A 17,823-nucleotide genomic window follows, 5' to 3' on the forward strand; every position below is an offset into this window, starting at 1 on the left:
TTCTGGCCCACTTCAGACAGAGCGCCAAGCCGGCTCGAACTGCACATTAACTTCAAAGACCCTGTGAAAGATGGTCTGGAGACAGATAGAGAGCACCGGAGAGGAGAAAGAGAAGAAGAGAAGTGGCGGCAAAAGAAGAAAGCCAGGGGAAGAGAAAGAGAGAAAACTGCCATCTTTGACGGCTTACTTTATTATTTTATCTATGACATTGCCGTAGCTTTTTCTAGTGTGTCAATATAAACCAGGTAGGCTAAAATCACGGTTAACTGACTCCATTTTCAGGTACAGTAACACTGCAGAAACACTAGATGATTATGGGATACATTGGGGCTAAATTATAGTTAATAGCAGTAAATTACAGTAAATGAAGATAGGGACAAGGTAGGAACACAAATGCACTTGTTGTTTCATGCTCAGTTTATCAAAGAGTCAACAAGGGGAAACATTCCATCCAAGCAATTCTGGATTCCTCCAACTATTCCAATGTACAAAAACGACCCGTTATGCTTGGAGAGGAATCATAAATGATAGCAGCAAAGTTTTAACTGCTTGGGGCCATCTAAGCACCAAAAAGTCACCAACATAGACTCGTCCCCATGCAGTATACACACATCAATTTCTGAACTTTCATTGCTAGTTCACAATGACATGTGGCGCAGGGTGGCGCCCAGCCAACATGACTACTGTCTCTCTTCATTCATATCTCTATGACCACCTACAGCATTCACTCCTGTTCTCCTCTTTCCTCATGCCTGACTCTTTCTCCTCCCTTGCCTCTCGGGCCATCACCCCCCCCCCCTCCCCCCCCCCCCCCCTTAACCTTCTCTTTCCCAGCCGCGGTCTCTCTTCCCTTCTCTCCTTCTCTCCCCCCCCCCGTAAAAGCAGTTAAATCAGTCTGTGAATATTCCAATACTGTGATAAGGAGAGGGGGCTTTGTCCCGCTGCACTCTGGGTAATGCAGCTCCCCATTGTCGGGCTGACAGAGCAGCATTGAGGAGCAGGCTTTAGCCCCGATAGCATCGGCACACTGCATGGACACACTGCCAGATAAAGGGCCTATCCAACACGACACATGCACGCCGACGCCTCGAAACAAGCCCAATCTGATCAGCGGGGGAAAGACAGGAAGAGGCCCATTTCGCACCGAATAAACACCATAAACAGGCTCTACCCTGACGCGGTCAACATTTTCGCCACACCCCTCAACTCCACTGACCGGCCGGTCGGGGGCTCCCACGTCCAATCACATCGCACGTCTGCCTGACATTTGAACTTCACTTTATCGTGACCCAGTGTTTTTCCCGGTGCCATTTGTAATAGAGGATTGAATCCAGTTTCTTTTTTCTCAATATTTTTGCTGTTTTTACAACTGCCGAAGTATAAGAGGGCAGAAGGGCTGCCAGCCCCTCTTCAGAGACAGATTGAGAGTGGCCAATCAACAATCAGCGCTGGCCCGAGAGAAACCTGTTATTTCCGACCCCGTAATCATTTCCATCAGACGCCGCACTGTCCCTCACAACGCTTCAAACATTCAAATCACATGAAACCTTCCTTCTAGATATCATCGGTTACCAAGGGCAGTGGAGACCAAACCCCAGACGGCACAGGCAGGCCTTTATCTTCAGCAACCAGGCTGTCACTTCTGACCAATGCTGCCTCAACCTACGGGCCACTCAAACACATTACCGTCCTGGTATTGGAGCAGTCTAATGTGTCCAGAGCACACATGAGGCTAACTGGTGACATCCATGTGGATTTGGAAAAACATGAAAATCCACTATGGTTATTTGCTATATCAGCTGACTAGACCTGTGATCACGTGATCCTTGTTGAAAAGCCCTAGCCTTTGGCGGTGGACCTCGTCCCTATCTGCAGCCTGCTGTGTACAGAGACCAGGGAGGCAGCAGTTCCCATCCCCAGACACACTCCGACCAGAGGCCAGGAAGGTAGCAAGTTTACCCTTTGAAATAACATTTCATGGGTGTTGGGCATGTTGAAATGGAGGAATTGAGCTTTGGAGCGTGGCCTGCTAAATTTCTCTGCCTATTGATTGCCATCCCCGGTGGGTTGTGGGGATCGATGGGCAGGGTTTAGACACGGGGGGCCTCTTTCCCACCCCTCTGGCTAACACGCTCCCCCCCCACCAATCAGGCCCCCGGTCTGGGGGGCTTACTGGCAACACAAGTGAAGTTTTCACCTCGAAACTCAGCCTCCCTCCACCTCTCTCATCCTCCACTTTTCATTCTGCCTCTCGCTCTTTTTCTCATGTGTCCCTAAGTATTTCCCGAGCCCGGTGTGTTGGAGAACTGGCAGAGTTCTACCATCCCTCATCTTCTCTTCCCTCCTGAGTGAAACAGCATGTCTGAGACCACGAGGAGTCTGTCTTCGCGCTCGGAGAAACAGCTGTAAACGAATGAGCAGGACACGGGGAGACGGAAGGAGATGTGCGTGCGTTTGTGTGCGTCTGTGTGTGTGTGTGAACTTTAGATTAACCACAAAATGAAAGACAGAGAGAAAGAGAGAGAGAGAATAAAGAAAGGAATAAAGCGAGGATAAAAAAGAGGGATTCTACCTTGAACAGAAATACTTGCAAAATTACAAATTACAGCGGGCCCTGCAATCAAGAAGCCGAAATTACCAAACTGTGGGGTCACCACGGCAACCAGTGAGTGAACAAAGCATTCGGCGGAGCAGCGGTAAAAGAGAAAGGGCGGAGAGGGTAGAGAGGGGTGGGTGCTCCAGGGCTGTAGAGGCAGAGTGGGGGAAAATCAAGATGGATGTTTGAGGTGGACTATGAAGTGTCATATTACTCAATGGCCTGTACCTCAGCTGGATTGCCCACTAATGGCTAAATATCCAGGGGTTTCACATGAGTCTAGATCATGGCCCAGTCAAGGTGACAGTGTGATAACGTAGTGGCAATTCACACAATGTACAGTATCCGCACACATGCAAACCAACTACAGTGTCCTTCCCTTCCGTCCTAGTGTGGTGCCAGTGTGTGTGTGTGTGTGTGTGTGTGTGTGTGTGTGTGTTGTGGCTCGTGTGTATGCTAGTTTTGTGTATTAGCCAGACTGGGGCCAATGGCTGCTGCTGACACATTCAGACCATCAGATACGCTTGATAGGGAGGTGCCTCGCTAAATTGTATACTGTGTAGGATTTCTCCATATTCCCCTCCTTCCACCTTCGTCTCCTTCCCTCCAGTGGTGAGCAGATGGGAGTCCCTTCAATGGCGCCGGGATTCGGCGATAACGCTGTTTATGTTTATGAGTTCCATTACGCGCGCGGCAGGCCGCTGGCGCGCTGTCTCTGCACAGCCGGGGGGGGGGGGGTCACTGTACGGAATACGTCCCGTATGTATTTAAAAAAGTGCTCCAGTAGCGCAGCGCCGGCTTCCTGTCTGCTGGGACTGAGGCTCTTTCTGACAGAGGGGGGCTCTGCCTCACAAACATGCAATGAAATGAGCCGATAAACAAAGACAACCACTCTCCATTTCCCCCCCGAAAAAGGAAAGGATCCATGACATAGGTGTATGAATATATAGATACATTACACATTATATGTTATTTGGTTTCTGGTTTCCAGCCCTATGGATTCAACATAATAATATAACTATGGGGTTAAAGTTCGGAGGGTATCTTTAATTCGAAGGTAATTTCATTACTATTACATCAACAATACAGAGAAGACTACACTAGGTAAACCTGAAGAGTAGCCTAGAGTGAGCTCATCTGGGACACATGGTGGAGGGTCCTTATGGCTGGGCAAATATGGCTGCCACAAGGACGCCCCTGTCTTCATGGTGAATGTAAACGCAGCATGAGGAATCAGGTGTACACAACCTTCACTTCTGCTCAGCAGAAGTGATTTAGACCATGACCCCTTTGTCATTATTTCCACATTTTCGTTTAAAGAGTTTGACACAACCAAATTAACATTTTGGTGGTTGCTGTACGAGTAATCAGGTAGCCAGAAAAGTGATTTCTTTGCCCAGTCAAATATTGTAAAAAAAAACAAAACAACTTGTGTCACTATGTACGTGTAGGTACTACGGGACAAAGGAAGATAACATTGTCTTACACAAAGTATGTTTTCTACAAGCATGACAGAGAGTGGGACTGTACAGACAACGCCGTGCCTCATTCCCTTCATCCATCCACAGGTGAACGAAGAAGGCAGAGATGCAGAGACAGAAAGTAGAGAGAAAATGAACGCGCGCAGAGGAGATGAAACAGAAGTGTGGTGAGGCATTATTTGGTGTCAGTCTATTTTACCTGATTTGAGTCCCTTGAAGACGACCCTCATAAGACTAATGTATTCCGTGGCTAATGGAGCCTCGCTCCAGGGCCCGGCCCAGAGAGCTGCCACAATGATTCGCCCTCATTTCCTCTGAAGGGCCAATTATCTCAAACATAGAGGCATTATAAGGAGGGCCCACACTGGCAGGGGGAACAACCTCTCCTGCAACTTATACCCCAACCACTAGGGGCAGAGTTAACTGGGGGAAAATCTCCCTTTCTCTCACTGTAACTCTACTGAAGGATAGGTGTGCATTATTGAGTCCAAATGCTTTTCTGTAGGTTTGAGAGTGGCTTTTTAGGTTGTTTTGCAATGTTTCCAAAATATGAGATTATGGAAAACCTTTAGAACCAAATAGGGGCATCTGGAAAAGTATGAAGTCATACCTTGGCACATTTAACATTTTCAAAACTTTTGCAGCATATCATTAGAATAGGTACGGACTTTTCTATCTGGTCTCTGACCACAATTCATTTGCAATTAAATTGTTCTGAACTCTGTAAGAATAGAGAACGTTAAGAGAGGATACATTAATGTAATGCATTATATGACATCACCATCTCACCGATGTATGCTACTACACTGATGTATTGTTTCTTTCTGAATGATTGTGATACACAACCACACACACACACACACACACACACACACACACAGACACACAGAGAAGCACACACAACTACACACACACCTTTCACTTGCCCATGATGAAAGGCTTGATTAATTAGAGAGGGAAGATTACAGTAAATGGCCTGGAAGATGTCTCCTTCTCGGTGTGCCTCGCCCTGCCTCCCTTCCCCTCCAGTTCCTTTGCCCTCGTCCCTGCCTCGAGCTCCCCCTGCCTCGCGCTTCCCCTGCCTCGCCTTCTCTCCGGGCCTGCCTCTCCCTCGCCCCATCTCCCGTTTCTCCATAGTAACCCATCAGCAGAGTGCCTCTCTCTCCCCTAATGGCACAGCTATTAGCGCTAATGCATTTCAAACGTATAGCAGCTGCCACATCACAATCTGATGGAAAGTGCATGTCTTCCTCCTGCGCTTCTGCAATCTCCCTCCGTCTCCAACCAATCTCCTCCCTGTGTCCCGGTGTCTCACACTTAAACCAACACCTCAGAGCCACCGATAGACTGAGATGGCCATGTCAATTCAGCACGTGTACAAGGAGCCAGCCTGCCACCGCACCCACTACGAATGACTATCCCCCAGCCTTGTATGCCAACACTTAGTAACAGTTAGTAACGGCCATCGTACCACAGCAACCATTTAACTTCTGTGTGAGTGGAACTGTGCAGTACTGCTACCACTTGGATAGTATCTTTCCAGCGTGTATCCGATGGTGTCACACATCAAATCTTATTTTGGACTGGTCACAAAATAATACTTCCATCAGAATCATATACGAATCTTAAATTAAGTAAAAGTACAAAAATTTAACTATTTCTAAGAACTAAACAATCTAAGAATACAACAATTTATATATAAAATAAAATATATATAAAAATAAGAATAAGAATGAGCCGCGTGAGTGGTCAACATAGTGCAATCGGATACTGAGGTAAGGTGGCTTGTGCATACTGTAATTGCCATTAGATGGACTTAAAATAGTTAAATAAGAGATGAGATGAGATATAATATGAATCATATATTCTCAACCTTTGCTGTAAGGTGCCCACAGCCACTGGTATGGCTCCATTGACCACAGTAGAGAATGGCCAGGCACAAGGTCTGTCTAAGAGATAGGGGCCAATGACCTTGAGACATCAGGAGTAATCAAACACTTTAATGTCTATTTCACACACCATTTCCTTCCAATGGATTTAAAACCCTCAATGGCCATAGCAACAGTTGTTAGGACCAACATCTCAACATTGGTAATGTCCAGGATTGTATCAAGCGACCATCAGTGAAGCTACAGAGGGGAAGGAGACTGTGTGTGTTTGTGCGTGAGTGTGTGCGTGTGTGTGTTGGCGGGTGGGTGTGAGCAGGCCTCTCTGTGGCCACGGCAACAGATGCGATAGCAGCCGTGCAGAGGAACAGGCGTGTCGTTGAGTCCTGTGATGTCATCACAGTGTTAGTGAAGAGAGCAGATGGGTTGGGCCAGGTACAGAGCAGATCGGTAATAAATATGCATGCAAACACACACACACAAACACACAGTAGTCTTTTTACTTTGTTTCTATTTCTCTGTCTCCCTATACTTCTATCCCTCTCCTTTTTTCAAATGCAGACACAACCACCACACTTAAAAACAGGCTTGGCTGCTTTTACCTAAACATATTTTTTCCCTGTGTGACAGCTTGCGCTACTCGTTAGTTTAAAAAGCTCAGCCCAGCTCCTAATATGCCCAAAGAGCATGGACGCCTAATCTAATTAGTGTGTCAGTCAGCAGAGTGTTCACCCAAAAAGGGATTACAAAAGCACAAAAGTCGACAAAACAGGAGAAATCGTCTCACAAGGACATGCCGTATCTGCGTTTCCTCTCTCCCTCCATCCCTGCCGCTTTCCCACCATCCGTCCCTCCCCTCCTCCTCGCAAGTTTTTTTTATGTTCTCACAGTCGCCCCTGCCGAGATTCATTACCTGCTCTAATTATAAAGGCAAATGAAATCAGCTCCAACACATTATTAATGGACGAACACCATTAGGATTCATTTGCCGTATTTGCAACAATATGATATGTTCTAACTGTTTCCACCGCTGATTAAACACACAGACAAATATGAGAAAGGTGGATGAATGTGAGGCAGAAGCATTCATGGGTTGAGGGTCACACAAAAAAACGTGGGAGAGAGAGAGACATATGGAGACAGAAAGTCGGTGATAGAAAACCAAACAGGGAGAAAAGAGAGTGTCGGAGAGAGAGAGGATGCGGGGGAGAGGTGGGGCTGGCCTTTCCACGTGAGGAGTCGATTCCGACCACAGGTGTGCTGGGCTTGGCCGGACCAAACCCAGCGACCTGCTTGTGTGACTGGGGAACGTTTCAGCTGACCAGGGGAGATCCAGGGAGGCTGCAGCCCCTCAGACCTGAGAGGACAGATGCCCTAAAGCACCCTGGGAAAGAGAGGCGAGAGAGCCCCCTCCACACCAGGGCTTCAGAGTGTAAACGTCCATGAATGAAAATGGACTTTGCTGGCAAGTAGGGCTCATAATTATTCGTTTTAAATCAGTTAAAGCCTTTTCTCAAATATCCCCCGGGAGGCGTGGGGTTAAAAATCCATTTGTGGGAAGTGTACCATGACAGCGAGCTCGTCTCCCTGGAGACAGAGGATATGACAGTGTGTGTGTATAGATTTGCTGTGCGTGTGTGAAACCGTGTGCGTGTATGCAGGGCATCTGTATGTTTGTAAATCCGAGAGCCAGTGAAGCACGCAGGCAGTCAAACACAAACAAACTAGCAGGATGTAGTGACAGCCTTCACTAAGGTTGGGCCTTGTACCTTGTACTAAATATAGGGTTGAATCTGCAGAAGGGTTATGGAACAATTGACAAACACTGTAGACAATGCAAACTCTGAGGAAATGACAGTTTCTATTATAAAAAAAAAAATACTCACTCAAATATTCTTTATTTTGAATATGTATGATGTGTGTCGGTTTGTGGCGTGTCTGTGTCACTGTGTGTGTGTGTCTGTGTGTTTTGTGTGGGGCGGGTGTTTTCTTTGCATGTGCATGTGTGTACCACTGTACATTCACCACCAAATTTATACAGAATTACACGCTGCTGAACAAAAAGGATAGGGTCGGTAGAAATATACTGAGTGAGCTGAATGGAAGGAATAGGGGAAGAGATGGAAAGATGGGTAGATAGATAGCAGTGGATCTGAAAGGTTATGGGACCAGGGAACAAGAGGAGGAGGTAGCTAAAGGAAGGGAAGGAAGGAAGAAGGAAGGATGCAGGATTAGGACTCTACCTTGATACCGTCTTGCCACACGTGTTCCTTCTGGAGCTGCTCTGCTTCTCTGGCCAGCTTCTGCAAGAAACCAGAAACACAACAGGGGTCAGACAGTTTGTGTGTGTACGTGTGTGTCTGTGTGTGTGTGTGTGTGTGCTGGCGTGTGTGTGTGTGTTGGCGTGTGTGTGTCTTTGTGTGTGTGTGTGTCTGTGTGTCTGTGTGTGTGTTGGTGTGTGTCTGTGTGTGTGTGTGTGTCTGTGTGTGTGTGTCTGCATCTGTTGGTGTGTAAGTCCCTTGCTGAGCCATTGTGCTCTCCGGGGACGTCAGAGCTGCTGTTGATAGACTGTATAATTTCTGAGGCTGTGTCTGTGCCAAACCCAGCATGCTCCTCAATGGGTTTACACAGCTCTGCTCGCCTGTCAGGGGAGTTTCATTTCTGCAAGGCACCAGCTAAATGAATGTAAGTGTAAGACCATGCACTGGACTGTGAAGTGATACACATTGTTCACGCTGTTCGGGTCTATGTTCACTTCTACAGTTACAAGTCATCCAATGACTGACTGGTGGACTGTATAGGTGAGAGCTATGAGCTGAGTGTCCAAGTACTGATGTACATTGAGAGAGAAAAAAATGCACTGTGGTTCGGTTTTACATCATTGATGGTGTTTGAAGGACAACCTCTTGTGAATATTCCTTTTAGCATCCACACAACCTTTAGTTTGGTGTAGCTTGGCAGCAACCCTGTTTAAAAGCTTATGTGGGCTACACATGACGTACTGTCATACAATTGGGAAATAGAGTGGGGCCCTAGAGGATGTTTCCCTCCCTCAGTCAGTATGTCTGTCGGTGTCTGTCCTTCGGTCTGAATGGCGCTCTCATATCTAGGTTCTCCTTCCTTCAATCCCCAGGCCTCTAGGGGGCGATCTGGTTCGCGTCCCAGAACATTCCATCCAGCCTTATCATCCCTGGGCTCTCAAATTATAAACCATATTTAGACTTCCACTAAGAGGAACTTTCCTTTCTGGTACTACATCAAAGGAAGCGTTCCCCAAGCACGGGAGACGGCTCGTCATTCTGCTAAAAACAGGACAGCCGTAAACTCTCGTCAGAGACCAAACTGTCCTGTGTCTGACAGCCCGCACATGGCGACCAAACCCTCCACTCCTGAGCTACTGGTTCAGGCAGGGGACACGGTAGTCCTTCTCTCATTAGAGACACTGGTCACTGGCTACTTAAGGCTGTCGTTTGTTCTCTTGTCTAGTTCTTAAACGGTATCACTGTCATGACATACTTAGTGAATGTAATGGTCCACAATCTGGATTCTTAGGTTCTTAGCTATGTGTTTTGGCATTTCATGCATTTAATCTGAGATTAACCTGTATTAACCTGAAAAGACTCTTACTAACATGAAATGAAGATTGAATTACTTTCCCGATGAGACAATGAAGCAGTGAAACAATAAAATGAGGTTCTTCAGTAATTAGCCTATGGAAATGATAGCCAGAGTTCATTTCATCAGAGTCAGCCTTCTGAGGTTGCCGGGGTCGATTGTGTTAAAGACCAGGGGAAACTGGTCATCTCGTGCTGCAGCTACAAAGCCCTTCCATGGAAGATAAACAGGGGAGAGTTGAACACTGTCTACAGTTCCATTCCAAACCTTCCTAAGAGTAAAACATTCTCCTCCTAGTTTGATTACATTTAATTACAAAAATATATACTGCATTAGGTCTGATATATGTTTGATAGGTTTAATAGATTAAGTGGCTCTTCAAGGACATCTCAGTAAAAGTAGGAAAGACATAAAAATATCCATGTCCATAATCAAACCTAAATTAGCAGAAGTTCCTCCCCTTCCTCGCTCTGTCCTTCACACTGATCTATGGTCCACACCCTCATCTTATAGACGCTCTGTTTCTCAGTATTTAATCTGTCGGGGAGGATCTTTGATCTATCCCTCGGAGCAGCCATTTCTCTCCCTGAATGCTGTCCACATCCTCGCCTCTTCCTCATCTCCACGTTTCTCTCTCAGTACTCCGGCTTCCTCTTCCTCAGCGTGGGGCCCCCTTCCCCCAGACCCTATCTCTGGCCCGGCAGCTTAATGCAGTCCCTCGCTCCAAAACACCCACGCGTCTTCATGTGTCTCCCCCTCCCACCTCCCCCTCCCCCCCCCGCCCCGTGTGTTGCACCAGATGGATGGGCTCCACAAACAGGCTATGAATCAGAGTGAGAGATGGGGGGGGGGGGGGGGGAGGAGAGGGGTGGGGATACATCATCGATGCTGGTGGCTGGAGCCAAGCGGCTTAGTGCAGTGGGGGAAACAGAGGGAGCTCAGCACAGTACAGCACCGATAAGCCCCAGCACGGGCCCCACGCAGCACACAGCAGAGACGGCGACGCCGGGTCCGACTCGGCCCGGCGCGGTCCACCGGATATCGCTATCTGGCGGCCTCTAACGGCATCGCGCGGTTGTCACGGGTTCTACGGGCGTTTTTTTTCAAACGCGAAAAGCGCAGTGTGTCAGCCATGAGCATGTTTAATATTCATAACTGGTCCCGTTTGCTCAGTTCCGAAGGAGAGCGCTTGAATCACTCAACGTCGCTCCAGGAGTGACAGTCCGCCAGGGGCGGAGCGCGGCGCCCAGCGTGGAGCCTTGTGATCGCTGTCGTGAGTTAGGATACTCCATCAGGCCCCCCCCCCCCCCCCCCCGGCAGCCGGAAGGGGGGGGAACTCGGACGCACGACACGTTGTCCACAAGATCTGGATGGCACTCCAAACCCCCACTCCACGCCGTGCATGTGTGCGAACATAAGGGCACTCGACAGGAAAACGGCACGCTCTGTATGTGTGATTGTCGCACTCGACTCTTTCTGAGTGACCCCTCAGCACACTTTTCTGAAGTCACCTTGGACCCTTGACCACACGCATAACACCCCCCCCCCCACTGAACCCTCCCATAAACACCAGCACGGATCACCAAGCATGTCACAGCAGGGCCTGCTGGGGATTGGCTTTCAAACACTGTCACTCAGTGAGCCATTGGGCGGGACCTCCCCACAGAATTCGTCCAGTAGAGCAGAGCAGGGCCGGTGTAGTACCCTGGAGTGGCCGGTAGGGGGAGGTGTCCTGGCTGGCCCAGTGAGCAGCTCCTCAGCACCAGTGGAGCCTGTCAGAGTGAGAGCAGTCTGCTCTAAGCTCTTCATTCTGTCTCCGGCACTCTGGCTGGGATTAGGACCAATCACAGAAATCACTGAGTCAGAACCGACCCACAATAACAGATGGGGGGGGACTTTCCACTCCAGAATTTCCAAACATCTCAGAAACAAACTCTTTCGCTTCGTCGCCGCCCCGCCGCCTCTCCCTCCTGTCTCTCCTCATCCTTTCACCTCCTCCGCTTCTTCTGCTGTTCTGTCCTCCTTGATATGCGGTACTTGCCCCCTCCCTGCATCTCTCTATCTGGCTTACGTTCTCTCAAGTCCACTTTCCCTCTCACTTTCTCCTAACTATCGTCGAATTTCCCCCTCCTCCAGTTCCTCGGGGTCCTTCAGATCCATCGGTGACATCCCTCCAGCCGCCTTACTGCCTCCTTCCTGCCTCCACAAGGAGCGGTGCGACCAGCGACCACAGGAGAAGAAGACACAGGCAGTACACTGACACGACAAGCATGGAAGACCATCGTGAATTCATGGCGATTTCAATGCAATTTGCGGTTTGTGTTTTCTTCCGAGTAACGACGATCAGAGAACTCGGATGTCCAAGACCCATGCTGAGAGGTCCGTTACATCCTGGACATACCGGGCTCTCCTCAGACCGCCTCAACCAAAGGAAAGTGCATAATGAGGGGGAGTAATGACCCCTAATCCTGGGTCCCTGCTTGCTCTCCTATTGGCAGCTGGTCATTTTAGTCCTCGTTAATGGTCTCCACGAGAGGAAGTGCGTGGATGGGAAGGAGACCCTGTGGGTGTGGGTGGGAGACCCTGGCTTTGTTCCACGGTCCAAAGAGCCTTGTGGCAAGGCCCGTTTGCAGAGTCTGACTGTGTAGTCCTATTGTACCCTGGGATGAGATAATCCCAGCCTTTGTTTCCTCTAATCCTCCCCCTCCACAACCAGAAATGTTCATGCTTCCTCTTGCATTTCCCCACTGTTTGCTTTGCAAGCCCGCTCTGCTGTTTCCACGGAGACCAGATATGGAGGATGCAGCCACCTACCCACTGCAGCAGTGCCAGCCTCCCCAACTTCTACAACCCCACACCAGCCTCTACAACCCCACACCAGCCTCTATAACCCCACACCAGCCTCTACAACCCCACACCAGCCTCTATAACCCCACACCAGCCTCTACAACCCCACACCAGCCTCTATAACCCCACACCAGCCTCTACAACCCCACACCAGCCTCTACAACCCCACACCAGCCTCTACAACCCCACACCAGCCTCTATAACCCCACACCAGCCTCTACAACCCCACACCAGCCTCTATAACCCCACACCAGCCTCTACAACCCCACACCAGCCTCTATAACCCCACACCAGCCTCTACAACCCCACACCAGCCTATATAACCCCACACCAGCCTCTACAACCCCACACCAGCCTCTACAACCCCACACCAGCCTCTACAACCCCACACCAGCCTCTATAACCCCACACCAGCCTCTAAAACCCCACACCAGCCTCTACAACCCCACACCAGCTTCTACAACCCCACACCAGCCTCTTCAAACCCACACCAGCCTCTACAACCCCACACCAGCCTCTACAACCCCACACCAGCCTCTTCAAACCCACACCAGCCTCTACAACCCCACACCAGCCTCTACAACCCCACACCAGCCTCTACAACCCCACACCAGCCTCTTCAAACCCACACCAGCCTCTACAACCCCACACCAGCCTCTATAACCCCACACCAGCCTCTACAACCCCACACCAGCCTCTACAACCCCACACCAGCCTCTAAAACCCCACACCAGCCTCTACAACCCCACACCAGCCTCTTCAAACCCACACCAGCCTCTACAACCCCACACCAGCCTCTACAACCCCACACCAGCCTCTACAACCCCACACCAGCCTCTTCAAACCCACACCAGCCTCTACAACCCCACACCAGCCTCTATAACCCCACACCAGCCTCTACAACCCCACACCAGCCTCTACAACCCCACACCAGCCTCTAAAACCCCACACCAGCCTCTACAACCCCACACCAGCCTCTACAACCCCACACCAGCCTCTACAACCCCACACCAGCCTCTATAACCCCACACCAGCCTCTACAACCCCACACCAGCCTCTACAACCCCACACCAGCCTCTACAACCCCACACCAGCCTCTATAACCCCACACCAGCCTCTACAACCCCACACCAGCCTCTACAACCCCACACCAGCCTCTACAACCCCACACCAGCCTCTAAAACCCCACACCAGCCTCTACAACCCCACACCAGCCTCTACAACCCCACACCAGCCTCTAAAACCCCACACCAGCCTCTACAACCCCACACCAGCCTCTTCAAACCCACACCAGCCTCTACAACCCCACACCAGCCTCTAAAACCCCACACCAGCCTCTACAACCCCACACCAGCCTCTACAACCCCACACCAGCCTCTACAACCCCACACCAGCCTCTTCAAACCCACACCAGCCTCTACAACCCCACACCAGCCTCTACAACCCCACACCAGCCTCTACAACCCCACACCAGCCTCTATAACCCCACACCAGCCTCTATAACCCCACACCAGCTTCTACACCCCACACCAGCCTCTACAACCCCACACCAGCCTCTACAACCCCACACCAGCCTCTTCAAACCCACACCAGCCTCTACAACCCCACACCAGACTGTACTACTTCCTTCAAGCACTAGATTTGCAATGTTTGGTTAATATGAGCAATGTCGGCATTAACTGCTCAATCAGACACAATGCTTTTCACTGCAGCTAGAATGCAGCGGAAAGGGGGGCTCTTAAGTCGGGCTATAAATCAGAAGGTTGCTGGTTCAATTCCTGGCCGTGCAAAATGACATTGTGTCCTTGGGCAAGGCACTTCACCCTTCTTGCCTCGGGGGGAATGTACCTGTACTTACTGTAGGTCGCTCTGGATAAGAGCGTCTGCTAAATGACTAAATGTAAATGTAATGTAGATACTATGAATAGAGGTCCTGTTTTATTCAGTCTGAGAGGTGAATGTTACGCTGGGGTAATACAAGCCGTATGGGAACATAATCTGACACATTATCTAACGAGCTAGTAGCCATGTCTACAGGGCGTCCCTTAATGTGCTCCATGTCCACAGATGTGGTTTAATCAATAATTCTGTCTTGTTTAAAGATTGACAGTTTACTATTTTCTCAAGAACATTCTAGAGAGCTGGCAGCTGTCCTCCAACAGAAATAAAGACAACTTCCTGCTGGGTGAGAGACAATATTAGGCATTCAGTTGTATTCATTTGAGATGTGTGCTTTCATAAAAAACTATAAATGCCAGAGCTTATGGATATCAAAGGTGTTCCCACGCATCATTAAACCAAGTCCAGTGATTCTAATTATAATTCAATTGAGCAACTACAACATGAATTGGTAGAGTACAATTACATTTCCATTAGGGTCCAACTCAAATGCAATATTGCATTTGTGACCACCAACAATATTCCACCTGAGACACACTAACACACATTCCATTACGGTCTACGTCAGGAGACTGTTTCAGGAGACTGTTTCAGGAGACTGTTTCAGGAGACTGTTTCAGGAGACTGTTTCAGGAGACTGTTTCAGGAGACTGTTTCAGGAGACTGTTTCAGGAGACTGTTTCAGGAGACTGTTCCAGGAGACTGTTCCAGGAGACTGTTTCTGGAGACTGTTTCTGGAGACTGTTTCAGGAGACAGTTTCAGGAGACTGTTTCAGGAGACTGTTTCAGGAGACTGTTTCAGGAGACTGTTTCAGGAGACTGTTTCAGGAGACAGTTTCAGGAGACTGTTTCAGGAGAATGTTTCAGGAGACAGTTTCAGGAGACAGTTTCAGGAGACAGTTTCAGGAGACTGTTTCTGGAGACTGTTCCACACGCTTCTCCGTAACACACGGCTGACGGGGTGGGCGTTACTCTTTCCTCTCTGCCACCTCCTAACAGACAAACCCAAACCAGAGCCCCCCCCCCCCAGCCTGATCCTCACGGGGATGAGAGAGAGAGACAAAGAGCCCGAGGGGCACCGTTTTAGAAAGCCTCCGCCTCAGCGCTCCTTCTTCCCCAGAGCATCAGCCCCATGAAGCAGCAGCCATGCAGCCATGCAGGGGATGACATGGCAGAACAGTACCTGCTGCCGTGAAACACAGCCCCCGCTACACACGCCAAGACTTCCCCCCAAAACAAAGAGAGAGGCACACGCCTTTCGCTCTTTCAGTGTGTGCGTGTGTTTACGAGTGTGTGTAGGCGTGCGTGTGTGTGACCTGCTTGTTCGGTTTTCCGCAGACTCGACCGAAGAGGAGTGCTGCGGCGTCGAGATGCAGGAAGGGATGTCGCCTTGATCGTGCGCACGGCGACGTCTTACACACGCGCGCTGCGACGCGACCTCATGTGAACCCGAGCCTCCTGTCTTTGTGCTTTCTTGTTGTGACACGCGCACCCCTACACACACACACACACAAACACACCCTTACACACACTCAATCCCACGCACACGCTGCACGCCCACAGCGCTCACGCAAGCACCGTAGGTTGGCAGACCATGACAGAGGTCGAAAACCTTCCCAGGTGTTGGTACGGCAGCCCACGCGTGGGGGTCTGAGGGCGGAGGACATTGTGGCGGGCGAACACAGTCTCCATCACCACTACTAGCACTGGCAAAGCCTTCCCCCCACACCCACTCCAGACTAGATACTGATGCTAAAGTGTACGTTAAAGATGTGACGGTGTCACGAGGCTGCCTTCAGCAGCACACAGCAGGGAGGAGATGCCAGACAGGCCCAGGAGCAGAGCTACCAGGCCGTGTGTTTACCAGTGCAAATCTCGGAGAAGGTGAGACAGGTCAGGTTGGAGGGGAAGGAAGGAAGGCAACCAGACAGAGGAGGTCGGGAAGAGAGCGAGATGGTGTGAGAGAGAGAGAGAGAGAGAGAGAGAGAGAGAGAGAGAGAGAGAGAGAGAGAGAGAGAGAGAGAGAGAGAGAGAGAGAGAGAGAGAGAGAGAGAGAGGGGGGGGGGGGGGGGGGTTGAGTCTCGCTTTTATATAGAGGCATCCCAATGTTATCTCAGTCCATCAGCTTAGCCCCCACCCCCCCCCCCCTCTCTCACCTCAACACAGTCTGCAGCTCGAGGGCAAACTGTTTATTTTTCCACCCATTCTTTGCCCTTTACTTCAATCATCCTCCACGCCGCCTCAGATTCCTGATAGAATAATGAAACGGTGATGTGTGTGAGAGTAGAAGGTCATCAGAAGTTAGCGAGAAGACACGTGGGGAGGTCTTTCATCTTATTCTTCAGCATTGAGCCTGACACATCTTTATTGATACAAAAAAAAGCCGGCGACAAAGTGTATCAGTGACAGAGCGTCGAGGGGCAACCGTTTAGAAATGGTGCGGGCACACACACACGGAGACACGCCCTCCAACACGCAAGCGCTGCGTAAGCAACTTTCAACGTCATACGCACCAACAGCACCTCAACACACACAGATACAGTAACCTGCACGAAGGCACAAGAAACACCTGCGAGCGCATCCTAACACAATTGCACACACACACACACACACACAAGCGCACACACGGTTTTCCGGCGGACATACGAGAGCCGAACATGCAGCCACGTCGCCTCTCAGAGCAATTACACCCGATTGAAAACCAAATTAAATTCCGAAGCCTTGGAGCCACGCGAGCGAGTGGAGCGCCTTTGACAGGGATGACAGGGCGGACGAGGGGAGAGCTGCGGGGGTGAAGGGTGGAGGGGAGGATGAAGAGAGCGACAGGTGTGGGGGGACGCGGAGGTACAGAGGGGCTGTGGCGAGGGACTGGGAAAACGCACGGGCGCCGAGCGGAGAGATGCTGAGGGGCAGGAGGAGCCGGTCGGATTATGGAAATAGACCCGTCCACGACATGATCAGATACACGAGAAGCTTCATGTGATGGCTGCCCCGTACTTCCTTATAGAACAGGGCCCTATCAACCAGTACAGCCTATCAAGCCAGAGTTCCTATTGTGCCATAGTATGACCTAATTCAAACCCAGCTGGTAACCCAATAGTGCAAGTCACCCGCAACCCCTAATCCCGCACCATATACAGTCCCGCTCCCATATAGAATGACATCTAAGAGTCATTGAGATTATCTCGGCATCCAGTTCTTCTCCGAGAGATATTTCTTCTTCTATTTTTATTATTCGGGTTCAAACAAATGACAGGATTAGTTGGGATGGGTTTTACACGTCTGATGTTATCTTTCTCTCCTGGGTGAACAATTAATCCCTCTCAGTTCCTCATCACCCTCTCTTCTCATCGAGTCTTCATCCCCCCCCCCGTCCATGCTTCGGCAACCCCCCCCCCTTCTCTGTTTCAGTCGGTAGGAGGAGAGCACAGAGGGGTACGCCGCTTAAGCACCTAGATCGTAAAGCTCCACAACACCCGCTATCCTGTGACAGACAATT

The 17,823-nt window shown here is 49.9% G+C and overlaps 1 protein-coding gene across 3 annotated transcripts in view; it reads right to left on the minus strand.

Moving 5' to 3' along the window:
• cacna2d2a (calcium channel, voltage-dependent, alpha 2/delta subunit 2a) overlaps positions 1-17,823 on the minus strand; it is a 115,089-nt gene that overhangs the window by 56,751 nt on the left and 40,515 nt on the right. For all 3 annotated transcript variants that reach the window (XM_062458749.1, XM_062458765.1, XM_062458757.1), the window contains exon 4: positions 8,207-8,266. In XM_062458749.1, the coding sequence (XP_062314733.1) occupies positions 8,207-8,266 (60 nt within the window). The remainder of the gene's footprint in view (positions 1-8,206; positions 8,267-17,823) is intronic.

Source organism: Osmerus eperlanus, chromosome 1 (genome assembly GCF_963692335.1).
Source record: "Osmerus eperlanus chromosome 1, fOsmEpe2.1, whole genome shotgun sequence".
Taxonomy (NCBI): Eukaryota; Metazoa; Chordata; class Actinopteri; order Osmeriformes; family Osmeridae; genus Osmerus; species Osmerus eperlanus.